Raw genomic sequence first — 14,969 nt, 5'->3', positions numbered from 1 at the left:
TGTAGACATTTTCTAGAGATAAGGCACTGCAAATGCTGGTTGATCAAATGTTTACTAGCAAGCCAGTTTCAAAGAAGAGGATCAAACCAACTTACCTGCACAGGATTTTCCATCAACCAGTTCAAAGCCAGCTGGACATTCACATTCATAACCAATGGGAAGATCTCTGCAGATGTGAGAACAGCCACCATTGCCCACCAAGCATTCATTTAAGTCTGGAAATAAATAAGCAGAATTATTAGAACCAAGTTTTGAAATAAAGTTGAAAGTTATTGTTGACAAAGCCAGCCTTCAATAACTTTCAGTATGCAGAAACCTGGAGTCAGCCAAGAACATTTTCATCATTAGATTAGTGAATCTTTGACATTAAGTAGACCGAGCCAACTATTGGGACATGCAAATTCATTTCAGGACTGAAGAAATCTAGGGATCTAGGCCAGGATCAATTAGCAGAAAACAAAGATGAGCTACTATTTTTATTAAATCACAGAGCAAGCAAAGGGGTCAACGTGGCATCTCCGTCCCATTTCTTACAGTCTTAAAATTAGAGTTGGTATCAGTCATCTACATTTCATTAGAATCATTGATGCAAGGTGCAATACCACAAGTAAAATAATTTCAAGTTATAGTAAATACATTCAAGTTTAAATGTATAGTCTAGGTCTTAAATGTTATGCTATAATTATACTATAATATAATTCCCCTCTTCGACTATAGTGTAAAACTGTGTTAAGTGTGGGTCTTGGATTGTGTGTAAACTGTAGAAATGATATTTCGTTCAAACCTAGGTTTGAATGACAATAAATTGCATTCTATTCTATAGTTCCAAACCAGGGCATCGGAGATGTCCTCATTCTTTAGGGAAGGGGGGTTCCCCTCTTCGACTATGGCTGAGACTCCCACCAGGGTCTCTTCTATATCCCGTAGCTCTGCTCTCACTCCCCATCCCCCCACTCGTAACAAAGTCAAGAGTCCCCCTTGTCCTCACTTTCCATCCTACCAGCCGTCACATACAACAGATAATCCTCCGACATTTTCTCCGCCTCCAACGGGATCCCACCACTGGCCACATCTTCCCATCTCCTCTCTGCTTTCCGCAGAGACCGTGCCCTCCGTAACTCCCTGGTCAATTTGTCCCTTCTCTCCCAAACCACCCCCTCCCCTGGTACTTGCCCTTGCAACCGCAGAAAATGCTACATTTGTCGCTTTACCTTCTCCCTCGACTCCATCCAAGGACCTAAGCAGTCTTTCCAGGCGAGGCAGAGGTTCACCTGCACCTCCTCCAACCTCATCTATTGCATCCGCGACTCTAGGTGTCAACTGCTCTACATCGGTGAGACCAAGCACAGGCTTGGCGATTGCTTCGCCCAACACCTCCGAACAGTTCGCATTAACCAACCTAATCTCCTGGTGGCTCAGCACTTCAACTCCCCCTCCCTTTCCAAATCAGACCTATCTGTCCTGGGCCTCCTCCATGGCCAGAGTGAGTCCCACCGCAAATTGGAGGAGCAGCACCTCATATTTTGCTTGGGTAGTTTACACCCCAGCGGTATGAACATTGACTTCTCCAATTTCAGGTAGTCCTTGCTATCTCCCTCCTTCCCCTCCCCAGCTCTCCCACAGCCCACTGCCTCCGCATCTTCCTTTCTTCTTCCCGCCCCCCCCCCCAACCGAATTCTTTCGCTCCATAGATGCTGCCTCACCCGCTGAGTTTCTCCAGCATTTTTATCTACCTTCAATTTTTCCAGCATCTGCAGTTCTTTCTTAAACATACTATAATTATTCAAACACTATCTCGGCATTTATTGAGTTTATTTTTGATCCCAAATACATTCAAGCTGTTTGTAATGAGGATTCACAATAAAATTGAGAATAACTTTAAAGTAGAATAACTGGTTAATAATTTAAAATAAGACCATAAAATCATATATTGCTAAAGCAACCAAATTGAAGTTCATATTAGGTTTCTTAAACAAGAAAAACAAAATTATCAGTTTAGTATCATTGGAGCCAATTGCAGAATGGTTTGAAGAGGAAATTTGACAATGTGTGGACAAAGAAAATGTTAATTTTACAAATGAGTTTGCGGTAAATCAACAAGCAGCAAGTAATCTATTCCATTCTCAAGATATTGGAATTTTACTGTAATTTCTTAAATTCAGGAATCTCCGTTATAGTCAAAGTCACTTACTGCATTTTTCAAGAGGTTCGTCACTCCTGTCCTTGCAATCTTGTATCTGGTTACACAATTTGGTGACATTTATGCATTCTCCACTTCGGCATCGGAAATCAAAAGGCCCAGTGCAGTCTGGAACTGGGAGGAAGAATAGTTTAAAAAAGGTTGAAGTACGGAATTACAAGATTAGCTATGAAAGAAACAGCAATACTTACTCTTGCAGTCAAATTCATCACTACCATCAGTGCAATCCTTAAAACCGTCACATTTCTTGCTTTCAGGAATACAACTGCCACCACATTTGAAATAATCAGGTTTACAGTTCGGAAGTACTGAAAATGAAAGTTAAAATTCAAAGTTCAAGAAACAGATACCATAATGACAAGATCCACTTAGAGCATTACTATTTGATGATATCTTGTTAGGTCAAAACTAAGGAACCTCTGGTCCGAATGGCTTGGCAATCATTGAAACGACTTGGCAAAATACATTTTGTTTTGGAAGAGGCAATTCTTGAATAGGTTCAGTAACTTTAGTAAATTAGAAGATAACTGTACTCCTCGCCATGCTGTTCACTACAGAACCATTAATATTACCATTTTGTAAATTTCAAATAGGAATAAGTGCTGGAGTAACTCAGCAAGTTAGACAGTATCACTGGAAGACATGGATAGGCAATTTGCAGTCCTGACCCAAAACATCACCTATCCATATCCAGTACATATGCTGCCTGACACACAGGGTTACTCAAACACTGTGTTTTACTGAAGATTCCATCATCTGCAGTTCCTTGTGTCTATCAAATTCAATTGTTCCACTGTACATTTGTAGACTGGCTCACTGCTCCGGGAACAAAAGTTACAATCTTTAATCAAATATAAAGGGATCAAGTGTACTTACAACAATTGGCTTCATCACTTCCATCTTCGCAGTCATTATCACCATCACAGACCCAGAGATGATAAGTGCATTCACCAGAATCACAGGTGAACTCATTGGGGGGACACGTCACAACTGACGTGAGAACATGGCCACAGTTGACTGGAGATTCATCCGATCGGTCAGCACAATCAGCATGTGCATCACACAACCAGTTCAGGGGGATGCATTCTGAACTATTGCACAAAAACTCATGTGAGGTACAAGAACGTGCAACACAGCCACCTTCATCACTTCCATCACCACAGTCATCAGCACCATTGCAGACAAATGTTTTTGAAACACATCTTCCACTGGAGCAAGTAAACTCATCTGGATGACAAACCAGGTCTCCTGAAAAAGAACCATTAAAATATAAACCATTTGATTGATTATAACTAGCACTGCTACTTGATGCCTTTAAATCAAATAATCTATAATAGAAGAATCTGGAGAAAAGGGATAGGCAACGTTTCAGGTCGAGACCCAACATCAGACTACTAGAATCTGATGAGGGGACCAGACTCAAAACGTCACCTATTCCTTCTCCCCAGAGATGCTGTCCCGCAGAGTTACTCCAGCATTTTGTGTCTATCTTCGGTGTAAACCAGCAACTGCAGTTCCTTCTTACACATTTTGTATGCTCCCAGCGAAAGCTGGCCCAGCCCACAATTTGACCAGTGCTCACCTATTGAGCAGTGCTTACATCAAACTGTTGGAACAGCTTACAAAGATCAGCAGTCCATTAAGCTTCAAGTTAGGCCAGTTTCTCATCCAGATGCAGACTTAAATTTGGAGTATTTAATGTCCCAGGCACTGAAGCATGATAAATTATCTATGAGAGCCTTCAATTACTACACCCAAAAGATTGTTTGAATAAGGGACCATATTCCAATTCAATTGCACATTGATTTCTCATGCACTTTCCCCATTGTCCTGGTGGAAGCCAAGCCGTAACATCCAATGCTATTCATATTAATTGTACTATTTACCATTTATACACCGATTTCCATTTTCAATCAATTGCATGCCATCTGGACAAACACATGTGAATTTAGTTGAATTAATATTGATCTGAGGAGCAGGAAGACAGAGATATTCACAGCCTCCATTAAAACTCTGATTGCACCAGTTTTTGCCTGTTGATGAAACAAATCATGGGCCAATGTTATAAGGTATTGTTGGACATCATAGTCACTGTAAGTGGGTCAAAATAAGTTGATTAAATTAGATAAAATCGGATAATTCACAACTTTTCACGAAGATAGGTTAAATTAAAAATCATCTACTATCATCCTCTCCAAACAAGGTGCACACATTCCAATTAGAAACTAATATTAGGCATTTACCAGTATAACAGACTATTAGTTACCCCCATCATCATTGATAAGTGCATAGGAAGCATTGGTCGATCAGATAAAATAAGAGAGTTATTTTTCCTATGAAATCAGTGTCATAGAAACAACGGGATCTATGGGAAAAGTAAGGCAAGGGCTAGATAGTTTCAGACTCGGTTTTCTTGCATTATTTTCAAAAATAGCTATAAAATTGTTTCTGCAAACAAAAATACTAAAGCCTGTATGTTTCATTGTTTAACAGCATCATTGTACAGATATCACTTGAAGTGACTACTTGTCAAGTTTAGTGTTTACCCATAGTGCAGCTGTGCTCTTGAGAATGTCTAACTCCTGTGTGTAGGTTACATGGAAAGTGATCTTTCCTGCCAGACTTTTCTCCAAGATAGCAACTCAAGGAGGTCTCAGTCAAAATCATGTCAAAACCATTTGGCCCTTATAACAAACTCCAATTTAGGTTACGGAAATATGCATTATAATTATAATATGGATTAAGTGGCAAACGCCATCCAATTTATCGTCAAAGCCTGTACCCCAAGTGTTATTGGCAAGAAAATGCCATGTTTTGGCATGGTTATGCTCGCAACAAGCTCACAAAAAACTAAAGTTTCCCCACGTAGAACAACTATCAATGTCAAATTTCTTACCTGATGGCTGAACTAAATCATGATAAACAATAATATCATGAGGTTCATCAAGATTGGAGGCTAAAGTTAGCACATTGGCCCCCGTAAACTTGTTGGCACTATGAATGTTTTCACTCTCGCTGTCAATCCAAAAGGCACGATCCTAAAAGCAAGGTATGTTTCACTTGGAATAACAACTACTGTTTGGTGACCACAAATTATGCAACAAAAAGTATTTTTAGTCAACATCTTAGCAACTGGAATTAAAACCCAGGTATGTATTATTTGCATGCAATTGATTTTTCATCCATTGGACAAAATTCTGCCTCAGCCATTTACTGGATCTATTTCAATTGTTCAGTAATACTTTCACAATCAAGTTACAACTGCTTGAGATGCATTTGGTGACCTTTTCATGTGGCTTTTTACAATCCTGCTGCTCCTACGCTCACGCATAAGAGTTATATCCATCATCAGCATGACCACGTTTTTAGAATCCAAACATAGCAAGATGCTAAATTGTACACCCGTTTACCTTCCAATAAATAGATTTATTCTAGAGGCTTCACAAGACATCAAGCCTCATTGCTAAATGGTCCCTTGAAAGTTGCTTGCAAAGATCACACTGATTCTACCATGATGGACTTGCATTCAATGTCTATGCAGCCAGATATTGAACACCAGGGAACATTCCAGGGAGGTCAATGGTTCCAAGCAACGAGTGGATTTCAGGCAGCATGTTAAAGACCAGCATGAATCAACTGAAGGCATTGCCTGGGCCTCAATAGCTGACAGGCAGATTCCTACAGAATTACCAGCACCAACCTAGACAATCGTAAACTGCAACCTTCAACCCTGCGGCAAGAGAGCAAGAAGTTGGTGATATGCAGAGTACTGCCCTGCCGATTACGAATTCAGAAGATTCAGGTGAGTTCATATTTTGGTCAAGTGGTAACCAATGTGGTTATAGCCCAAGTTTGGTCGTGGTTTATGTGCACATTATTGAAGCAGCAGTGTTGACATCTTACCTCAAACATAGCTAGAGCAAGAGGATGGCCAAGGAATATTCCAGAGTGTAATAGCATTCTTCTATCTTGACCATTTAGATCTACGCATGACAACGTGTGCAGCTTGGAATCAACCCAATAGAGACGCCTCTTCACAAGGTCTAGGAAATAATTGTGTGATGGATAAGGTTTTATTCATAAAATGCTCACAAAAAAGGATTAGTTATCTACTTACCTAGTGCAATGCCATTTGGCCACTGAATCCCACTGGTTACCAACAGCTGGCGGGCAGCACCATTCATTCCTGCTTTTTCAATCTTTGCTGGCTCACCGCAGTCCGACCAGAATATAAACCTGTTATTCCAAAAGCAAGCAGCGGCTTTTAATTAACAAAGGATACTTGGTTGCAGAGACAGTTACTATTCCAGTATACATCTATCCTATTACAATAAGAGCATAAAGCTCATTTCTAGTGCGTGAAGTTACCACATCTCACATGCAAGAACACAAATTTACTGAGCAAGAGCCTTCATAATTAACCAAGCTAAATCTTTTAACTTTAAATGAAACCTCGCAGATTGAAGCAATTTCTATGGTAGACACAAAATGCTGGCGTCTGAAGGGTCTCGACCTGAAACGTCACCCATTCCTTCTCTCCATAGATGCTGCCTCACCCGCTGAGTTACTCCAACATTGTGTCTACCTTTGATTTTCCCAGCATCTGCAGTTCTTTCTTACACAAAGCAATTTCTATATCAGGTAGAGAACATGAATGCTTCCAACATCTCCTTACCCCAATTTAATGGAATGTGCAGTGTGATTCTGACAAGAGCCATTAGTATCATTATTTTAAGAAAAAAACGTTTCCTATGTTGCATGATTAGTTTTGAACTGATCCTTAACCATTTGCGCTGATATGGTGATACTCTGTACAATAGGAGTTAAAAAAGTTACCCAGATAGTGGATCAACAACTACAGAAGAAGGTTCCATCATTTCAGTTTGAAAGAGAATCTTCCTTCTGGTTCCATTAAAGTTGGCCACAGACAGTGTTTTAATTCCCACATCTGTCCAATAAATGTTCTTGTAGATCCAGTCAACAGCAATTCCCGCAGGAATTTTTACATCCTTGATAGCTTTGGAGATACCCATTCCACCATCTTGTTCAGACAATGATTTACTGCAAGAAAGCATTCATAAACCTTTAAGTATTCAAATTAATAAGTAGTGAAAACGGGTCGGCTGTACATCAGTGGATCCATTGGCGGGAAGATGTGTAATTCCTGATTGATCAATATTGTCCCAAATTTTACCCTGCATTCAATGACTATGGGATCTTTGAAAGCGTAGAAAAAATGGGCTGCTCATTCTTTTCATGGATGAACAAGCACACTTTGAATAATTTTAGCTACAATGACAAGAAATTCAAAGAGCACAGTGAAAATTGGCAGATTACTTTCATTAGATCCATGGGCAACAAACTGGGCATTGAAGAGACAGTGATCTGCAACAAATATTGTCATTGGCACAATTCTTTCATATAATTCTGGTGGGGGGGGGGGTTGAAAAGATAAAACTGGGCAGTTTGCAAAGGATCCAATGATGTACAGATCGGAGCCACCACCAGGTAGAGTTGTATCCACAGAGCCTGGGCTAATAATAGGCAAGTGTTAAAGACTACAGCAGTGAATTACAGCTTGTCACATTTATATAATCCTAGTTTTGTAGGTTCTCATTTACATATTTGCAATATTTTACAAAAGTTTTATGAAAGGTAGCAAATGTTTAGAATTGTGCTGTTCCAAAAGTCTTGTCCAGCTTCACCACACCCAGGCATGTTCACGCATCAGGAGGACTGCCTACATTTATACTACACGACTGGAACTACAAAGTAATAAAACTAGATTGCTGCTTAAACCAAGTGATATTTACTCTCTCCCCCCCACCCACCGAAGTCTTACCTAAATATTGCCTGATATACCAAGTCAGCCCAGAAGATTTTCCGAGTTCCAATGTCAACATCAAGTGCTAAAGCATTTCTCAACTGGTCAACCACCAGAGTGTATTCCAAGTGATGCAATCCGATTTTCCTGATATCATAGCGATTTGCAAACATCACACTCGGCTCATCACCTGATTTGGATAACAACAAAAAAAAAACTCTTAATAGATTAAACACAGAAGGCTCTTCATTTTCTGAAGAGAACAATGTTCCTAATGAATCCTTCTCATTCTTCCATGGCCTACCACGAACTCCAGTCAAACTAAAATTAGGAATTCCAAAATAGTTTCCTCAAATTGGAAGTGGAGCAGAGGCCAATGGAATAGAATTGTTGCAAAATGGCTTCAAAAATAAAGATACAAATTGGAAAATGGAATTAAACATTACTCCATTGTCTGTGGAAAAGCAAAATGCCTTGCATTCTCAGTCCCATTCTTTACTCCTTATATGCCCACAACTGTGCAGCCAAATACATATCCAACTCAATTTACAAATTTGCAGATGACACCACAATAGCGGGCTGGATATAAAATAATAATGAGACGGAGTACATGAAGGAGATTGACAACCTTGTAACCTGATGCCAAGCCAACAACATTTCCCTTAATGTTAGCAAGACAAAGGAGATTGTGATCAACATCAGGAAGTGGTTCATTTCAGGATTGAAGAAATCTAGGGTTAGATTAGATTAGATTCCTTTATTGTCATTCAGACCTTTCGGTCTGAACGAAATGTTGTTGCCTGCAGTCATACGCAATAATAATAAATAACAAAACATACAATAAACACAAATTAACATCCACCACAGCGAGTTCACGAAGCACCTCCTCACTGTGATGGAGGCGAAAGTCTTTGTCTCTGTCTCTTCCCTCCTTGTACTCCCTCTGCGCTGAGGCAGATCCAGGCCGAAGAGGCCGAGATCTAGACTAGGATAAAGTAGCAGAAAGCAAAGATGTGCTATTATTTAATTAAATGGCAGTGGAAACACAGGGGTCAACGTGGTATCTCCCTCCCATTCTTAGTCTCAAAATTAGAGTTGGTTATCAGTCATCTGCATTGTACAGTCAGGTAACTGGCCATTTAACATTGTACTTGCCTAGAGCTTTGCAAACCCCACTGAGTAGGTCCAGGTGATATCCTTTATGGCAATCGCATTTAAAGCTGCCCTTCAAGTTAAAGCAGATTTGATTGCAGGTCTCTAGATTCTGACATTCATCAATATCTACAAGGAAGAAATTGTAGACATTTTCTAGAGATAAGGCACTGCAAATGCTGGTTGATCAAATGTTTACTAGCAAGCCAGTTTCAAAGAAGAGGATCAAACCAACTTACCTGCACAGGATTTCCATCAACCAGTTCAAAGCCAGCTGGACATTCACATTCATAACCAATGGGAAGATCTCTGCAGATGTGAGAACAGCCACCATTGCCCACCAAGCATTCATTTAAGTCTGGAAATAAATAAGCAGAATTATTAGAACCAAGTTTTGAAATAAAGTTGAAAGTTATTGTTGACAAAGCCAGCCTTCAATAACTTTCAGTATGCAGAAACCTGGAGTCAGCCAAGAACATTTTCATCATTAGATTAGTGAATCTTTGACATTAAGTAGACCGAGCCAACTATTGGGACATGCAAATTCATTTCAGGACTGAAGAAATCTAGGGATCTAGGCCAGGATCAATTAGCAGAAAACAAAGATGAGCTACTATTTTTATTAAATCACAGAGCAAGCAAAGGGGTCAACGTGGCATCTCCGTCCCATTTCTTACAGTCTTAAAATTAGAGTTGGTATCAGTCATCTACATTTCATTAGAATCATTGATGCAAGGTGCAATACCACAAGTAAAATAATTTCAAGTTATAGTAAATACATTCAAGTTTAAATGTATAGTCTAGGTCTTAAATGTTATGCTATAATTATACTATAATATAATTCCCCTCTTCGACTATAGTGTAAAACTGTGTTAAGTGTGGGTCTTGGATTGTGTGTAAACTGTAGAAATGATATTTCGTTCAAACCTAGGTTTGAATGACAATAAATTGCATTCTATTCTATAGTTCCAAACCAGGGCATCGGAGATGTCCTCATTCTTTAGGGAAGGGGGGTTCCCCTCTTCGACTATGGCTGAGACTCCCACCAGGGTCTCTTCTATATCCCGTAGCTCTGCTCTCACTCCCCATCCCCCCCACTCGTAACAAAGTCAAGAGTCCCCCTTGTCCTCACTTTCCATCCTACCAGCCGTCACATACAACAGATAATCCTCCAACATTTTCTCCGCCTCCAACGGGATCCCACCACTGGCCACATCTTCCCATCTCCTCTCCTTTCTGCTTTCCGCAGAGACCGTGCCCTCCGTAACTCCCTGGTCAATTTGTCCCTTCTCTCCCAAACCACCCCCTCCCCTGGTACTTGCCCTTGCAACCGCAGAAAATGCTACATTTGTCGCTTTACCTTCTCCCTCGACTCCATCCAAGGACCTAAGCAGTCTTTCCAGGCGAGGCAGAGGTTCACCTGCACCTCCTCCAACCTCATCTATTGCATCCGCGACTCTAGGTGTCAACTGCTCTACATCGGTGAGACCAAGCACAGGCTTGGCGATTGCTTCGCCCAACACCTCCGAACAGTTCGCATTAACCAACCTAATCTCCTGGTGGCTCAGCACTTCAACTCCCCCTCCCTTTCCAAATCAGACCTATCTGTCCTGGGCCTCCTCCATGGCCAGAGTGAGTCCCACCGCAAATTGGAGGAGCAGCACCTCATATTTTGCTTGGGTAGTTTACACCCCAGCGGTATGAACATTGACTTCTCCAATTTCAGGTAGTCCTTGCTATCTCCCTCCTTCCCCTCCCCAGCTCTCCCACAGCCCACTGCCTCCGCATCTTCCTTTCTTCTTCCCGCCCCCCCCCCCCAACCGAATTATTTCGCTCCATAGATGCTGCCTCACCCGCTGAGTTTCTCCAGCATTTTTATCTACCTTCAATTTTTCCAGCATCTGCAGTTCTTTCTTAAACATACTATAATTATTCAAACACTATCTCGGCATTTATTGAGTTTATTTTTGATCCCAAATACATTCAAGCTGTTTGTAATGAGGGTTCACAATAAAATTGAGAATAACTTTAAAGTAGAATAACTGGTTAATAATTTAAAATAAGACCATAAAATCATATATTGCTAAAGCAACCAAATTGAAGTTCATATTAGGTTTCTTAAACAAGAAAAACAAAATTATCAGTTTAGTATCATTGGAGCCAATTGCAGAATGGTTTGAAGAGGAAATTTGACAATGTGTGGACAAAGAAAATGTTAATTTTCCAAATGAGTTTGCGGTAAATCAACAAGCAGCAAGTAATCTATTCCATTCTCAAGATATTGGAATTTTACTGTAATTTCTTAAATTCAGGAATCTCCGTTATAGTCAAAGTCACTTACTGCATTTTTCAAGAGGTTCGTCACTCCTGTCCTTGCAATCTTGTATCTGGTTACACAATTTGGTGACATTTATGCATTCTCCACTTCGGCATCGGAAATCAAAAGGCCCAGTGCAGTCTGGAACTGGGAGGAAGAATAGTTTAAAAAAGGTTGAAGTACGGAATTACAAGATTAGCTATGAAAGAAACAGCAATACTTACTCTTGCAGTCAAATTCATCACTACCATCAGTGCAATCCTTAAAACCGTCACATTTCTTGCTTTCAGGAATACAACTGCCACCACATTTGAAATAATCAGGTTTACAGTTCGGAAGTGCTGAAAATGAAAGTTAAAATTCAAAGTTCAAGAAACAGATACCATAATGACAAGATCCACTTAGAGCATTACTATTTGATGATATCTTGTTAGGTCAAAACTAAGGAACCTCTGGTCCGAATGGCTTGGCATTCATTGAAACGACTTGGCAAAATACATTTTGTTTTGGAAGAGGCAATTCTTGAATAGGTTCAGTAACTTTAGTAAATTAGAAGATAACTGTACTCCTCACCATGCTGTTCACTACAGAACCATTAATATTGCCATTTTGTAAATTTCAAATAGGAATAAGTGCTGGAGTAACTCAGCAAGTTAGACAGTATCACTGGAAGACATGGATAGGCAATTTGCAGTCCTGACCCAAAACATCACCTATCCATATCCAGTACATATGCTGCCTGACACACAGGGTTACTCAAACACTGTGTTTTACTGAAGATTCCATCATCTGCAGTTCCTTGTGTCTATCAAATTCAATTGTTCCACTGTACATTTGTAGACTGGCTCACTGCTCCGGGAACAAAAGTTACAATCTTTAATCAAATATAAAGGGATCAAGTGTACTTACAACAATTGGCTTCATCACTTCCATCTTCGCAGTCATTATCACCATCACAGACCCAGAGATGATAAATGCATTCACCAGAATCACAGGTGAACTCATTGGGGGGACACGTCACAACTGATGTGAGAACATGGCCACAGTTGACTGGAGATTCATCCGATCGGTCAGCACAATCAGCATGTGCATCACACAACCAGTTCAGGGGGATGCATTCTGAACTATTGCACAAAAACTCATGCGAGGTACAAGAACGTGCAACACAGCCACCTTCATCACTTCCATCACCACAGTCATCAGCACCATTGCAGACAAATGTTTTTGAAACACATCTTCCACTGGAGCAAGTAAACTCATCTGGATGACAAACCAGGTCTCCTGAAAAAGAACCATTAAAATATAAACCATTTGATTGATTATAACTAGCACTTCTACTTGATGCCTTTAAATCAAATAATCTATAATAGCTTCTGAACTTTCATTTGAATATAATATGCAAGCTTCTTATATGACCATGATATGATGTACCATCACCTGTTCAATACACTGATATTCTGTGACAATTTCAAGAAAAGGATTAAAAAAGTGATTCCAGTGAATTGTTGCCAAGTGTCTGAAGACAGCCATAAGCAAGTGAAAACAGATAATTTTCAAATCAAGAACTTGGTAGTTAATTTGGCCCTTCATACCTGCTTAGCACCGTGGTTTAAAAAACCCAGCTAACCTAGTACCTCAAGCCCATCTACCTACCTTGTCTTTGTATCCAACGATTCATTTAACCAACAATATACAATCAGATATTTACAAAATACATACAAAATGCAAGTATTTATCACTATTTGGAATCAATAGCTCGAGATTTACAACTTTCACCTTTGACATCTCTAGTATCACAACAGCTATATTGGATAAATCTTTGCATTTATAGCAGAATGGAAAGCAATAATTCCATTCAACTATCCAAACAACCAGGGGCCTTGCACAACTGTTGGAATTAACAAAAGAGACATCAACCTGCCTATCACATCTTATCAACATAGCAACAATATTTGGTACCACATCTCCATTAGAATTGAATGCATTGTACAGATCCAGAACAGCAGTGCATTTCAACCTGGCAAGTGTCACCCCCAGAATAAGAGACATAACCAAATGACATGCCACAGAATACCCCCATTGAGATGGAAGTAATTAGCAACAATCTTCACCCTTTCCAAAAGTAAACAATGATGAGAATTAAAGTTCAAATGGATTTCGCTGCTTACAGAACATTATCAGACCAGACAAGTGGGGAAAGATTGGATAATGTTAATACTCAAAGGGAATAAGAGCCATTGCACATGTCACAACAAAATAAGCAGTGGAAAGGCAAATTATATCACGGCCTTTATGATGGGATTTGAGTGTACAGTAATAACAGAGCATTAGGAGAGAACACAATGAAGCAGGTTCCAATTATCCCAAAATAAACATAGTTGCCTTAAAAGTGGTGTAGCAATGATTGGTCTCAGGTACACAAGTTCGCTCATGAGATTTAAACAATTTGACTAAGCCTGTATATTCTCAGATATAAAGGAATGGAAGGAGTTCATAGTGAAACAAAACTCTCACATGGGTCAGGTGGCTGGATGCATGGAAAAAAGCTCCAGGCAGAGTCATTTAGAACTAAGCAGTCACAGGAGATGCAAGGAGACATTTCTCCCTCAGAGTGAGTTATGAGCCTTTGGAGATTTAACTGGCAATCGCATTAAAAACAAATCAATAGATTTCTAGATATTATAAAGGGAGCAAATTGAAGGGGTTAAGATAGATCAATCACTTTCTTGATGAAGGGTAGAATAGGCTCAATGGGTCAGGAGGCCTAATCCTGCAACCATTCACATGGCTATCCTACTTCTGAGTCAATTAGATAAGCCTACCTTTTTTTTATCATGACTCCAATTTTCTTCCTGCCTTTGTTAACTGCTTCCATAAAACAACCCTGCTACTCCACATCAGAAGGCTAAACATTACAGTCGTCATTGCTTTCCAGCAACCTGCTTTCACCCAGCATTTTGCTCCCTCTTTCAGCAAAGAACAAACCAATTTGAGGAATTTCAGGAGTTTGTTTAGATTGAAGCAAACAACAAACAGCACAGACTTGGTATATTTTATCAAGGAAGAAACGATACAATATCAACTGGCATGTTCATTAGATTATACATTTTGGTTAGACCCGTTTATTTGGACAGTCAAATACTGGGTTGACACGCCGAAATTGAGAGTTTGGAACTTTTTACTTTGGAAAAAAAAGGCAAATTATATTGTCTATAAGCCGAGTGCATAGTTATCATGAGCGCCACAGGTACATAGAAGGTGTATGGCACGTATAGCTCCTTTATTGCAAGGAAATACTGTATTCCAATATTCTAAAAAAAAAAGATTAAATGTGACACTTGTGCTCGGAACGGGACGCAAAATCGTAGACTGATTTGGTGCAAATGGTATTCACTTGTTTAAATACAACTGCTCGCGTTATTTATTAGGATACATTGTCCCCTCTCCCCTCAATACTTCGCAAACTACTTTCCATT

General features: G+C 39.8%; 1 protein-coding gene across 1 annotated transcript in view; it reads right to left on the bottom strand.

Annotated features, from left to right (window-relative positions):
• LOC116971553 (prolow-density lipoprotein receptor-related protein 1-like) overlaps positions 1-13,171 on the bottom strand; it is a 48,372-nt gene extending 35,201 nt beyond the window's left edge. Inside the window, 6 exon segments of the mRNA XM_033018787.1 lie at positions 96-215; positions 2,192-2,308; positions 2,392-2,508; positions 3,077-3,448; positions 12,403-12,774; positions 13,147-13,171. Coding sequence (XP_032874678.1) covers positions 96-215; positions 2,192-2,308; positions 2,392-2,508; positions 3,077-3,448; positions 12,403-12,774; positions 13,147-13,171 — 1,123 coding nt within the window.
• Between the last annotated feature and the right edge of the window lie 1,798 nt (positions 13,172-14,969).

This window comes from Amblyraja radiata, chromosome 3, assembly GCF_010909765.2.
Source record: "Amblyraja radiata isolate CabotCenter1 chromosome 3, sAmbRad1.1.pri, whole genome shotgun sequence".
Classification (NCBI taxonomy): Eukaryota; Metazoa; Chordata; class Chondrichthyes; order Rajiformes; family Rajidae; genus Amblyraja; species Amblyraja radiata.
Note: the sequence above shows the minus strand (reverse complement) of the source record. Positions and strands in the feature narration are given on the sequence as shown.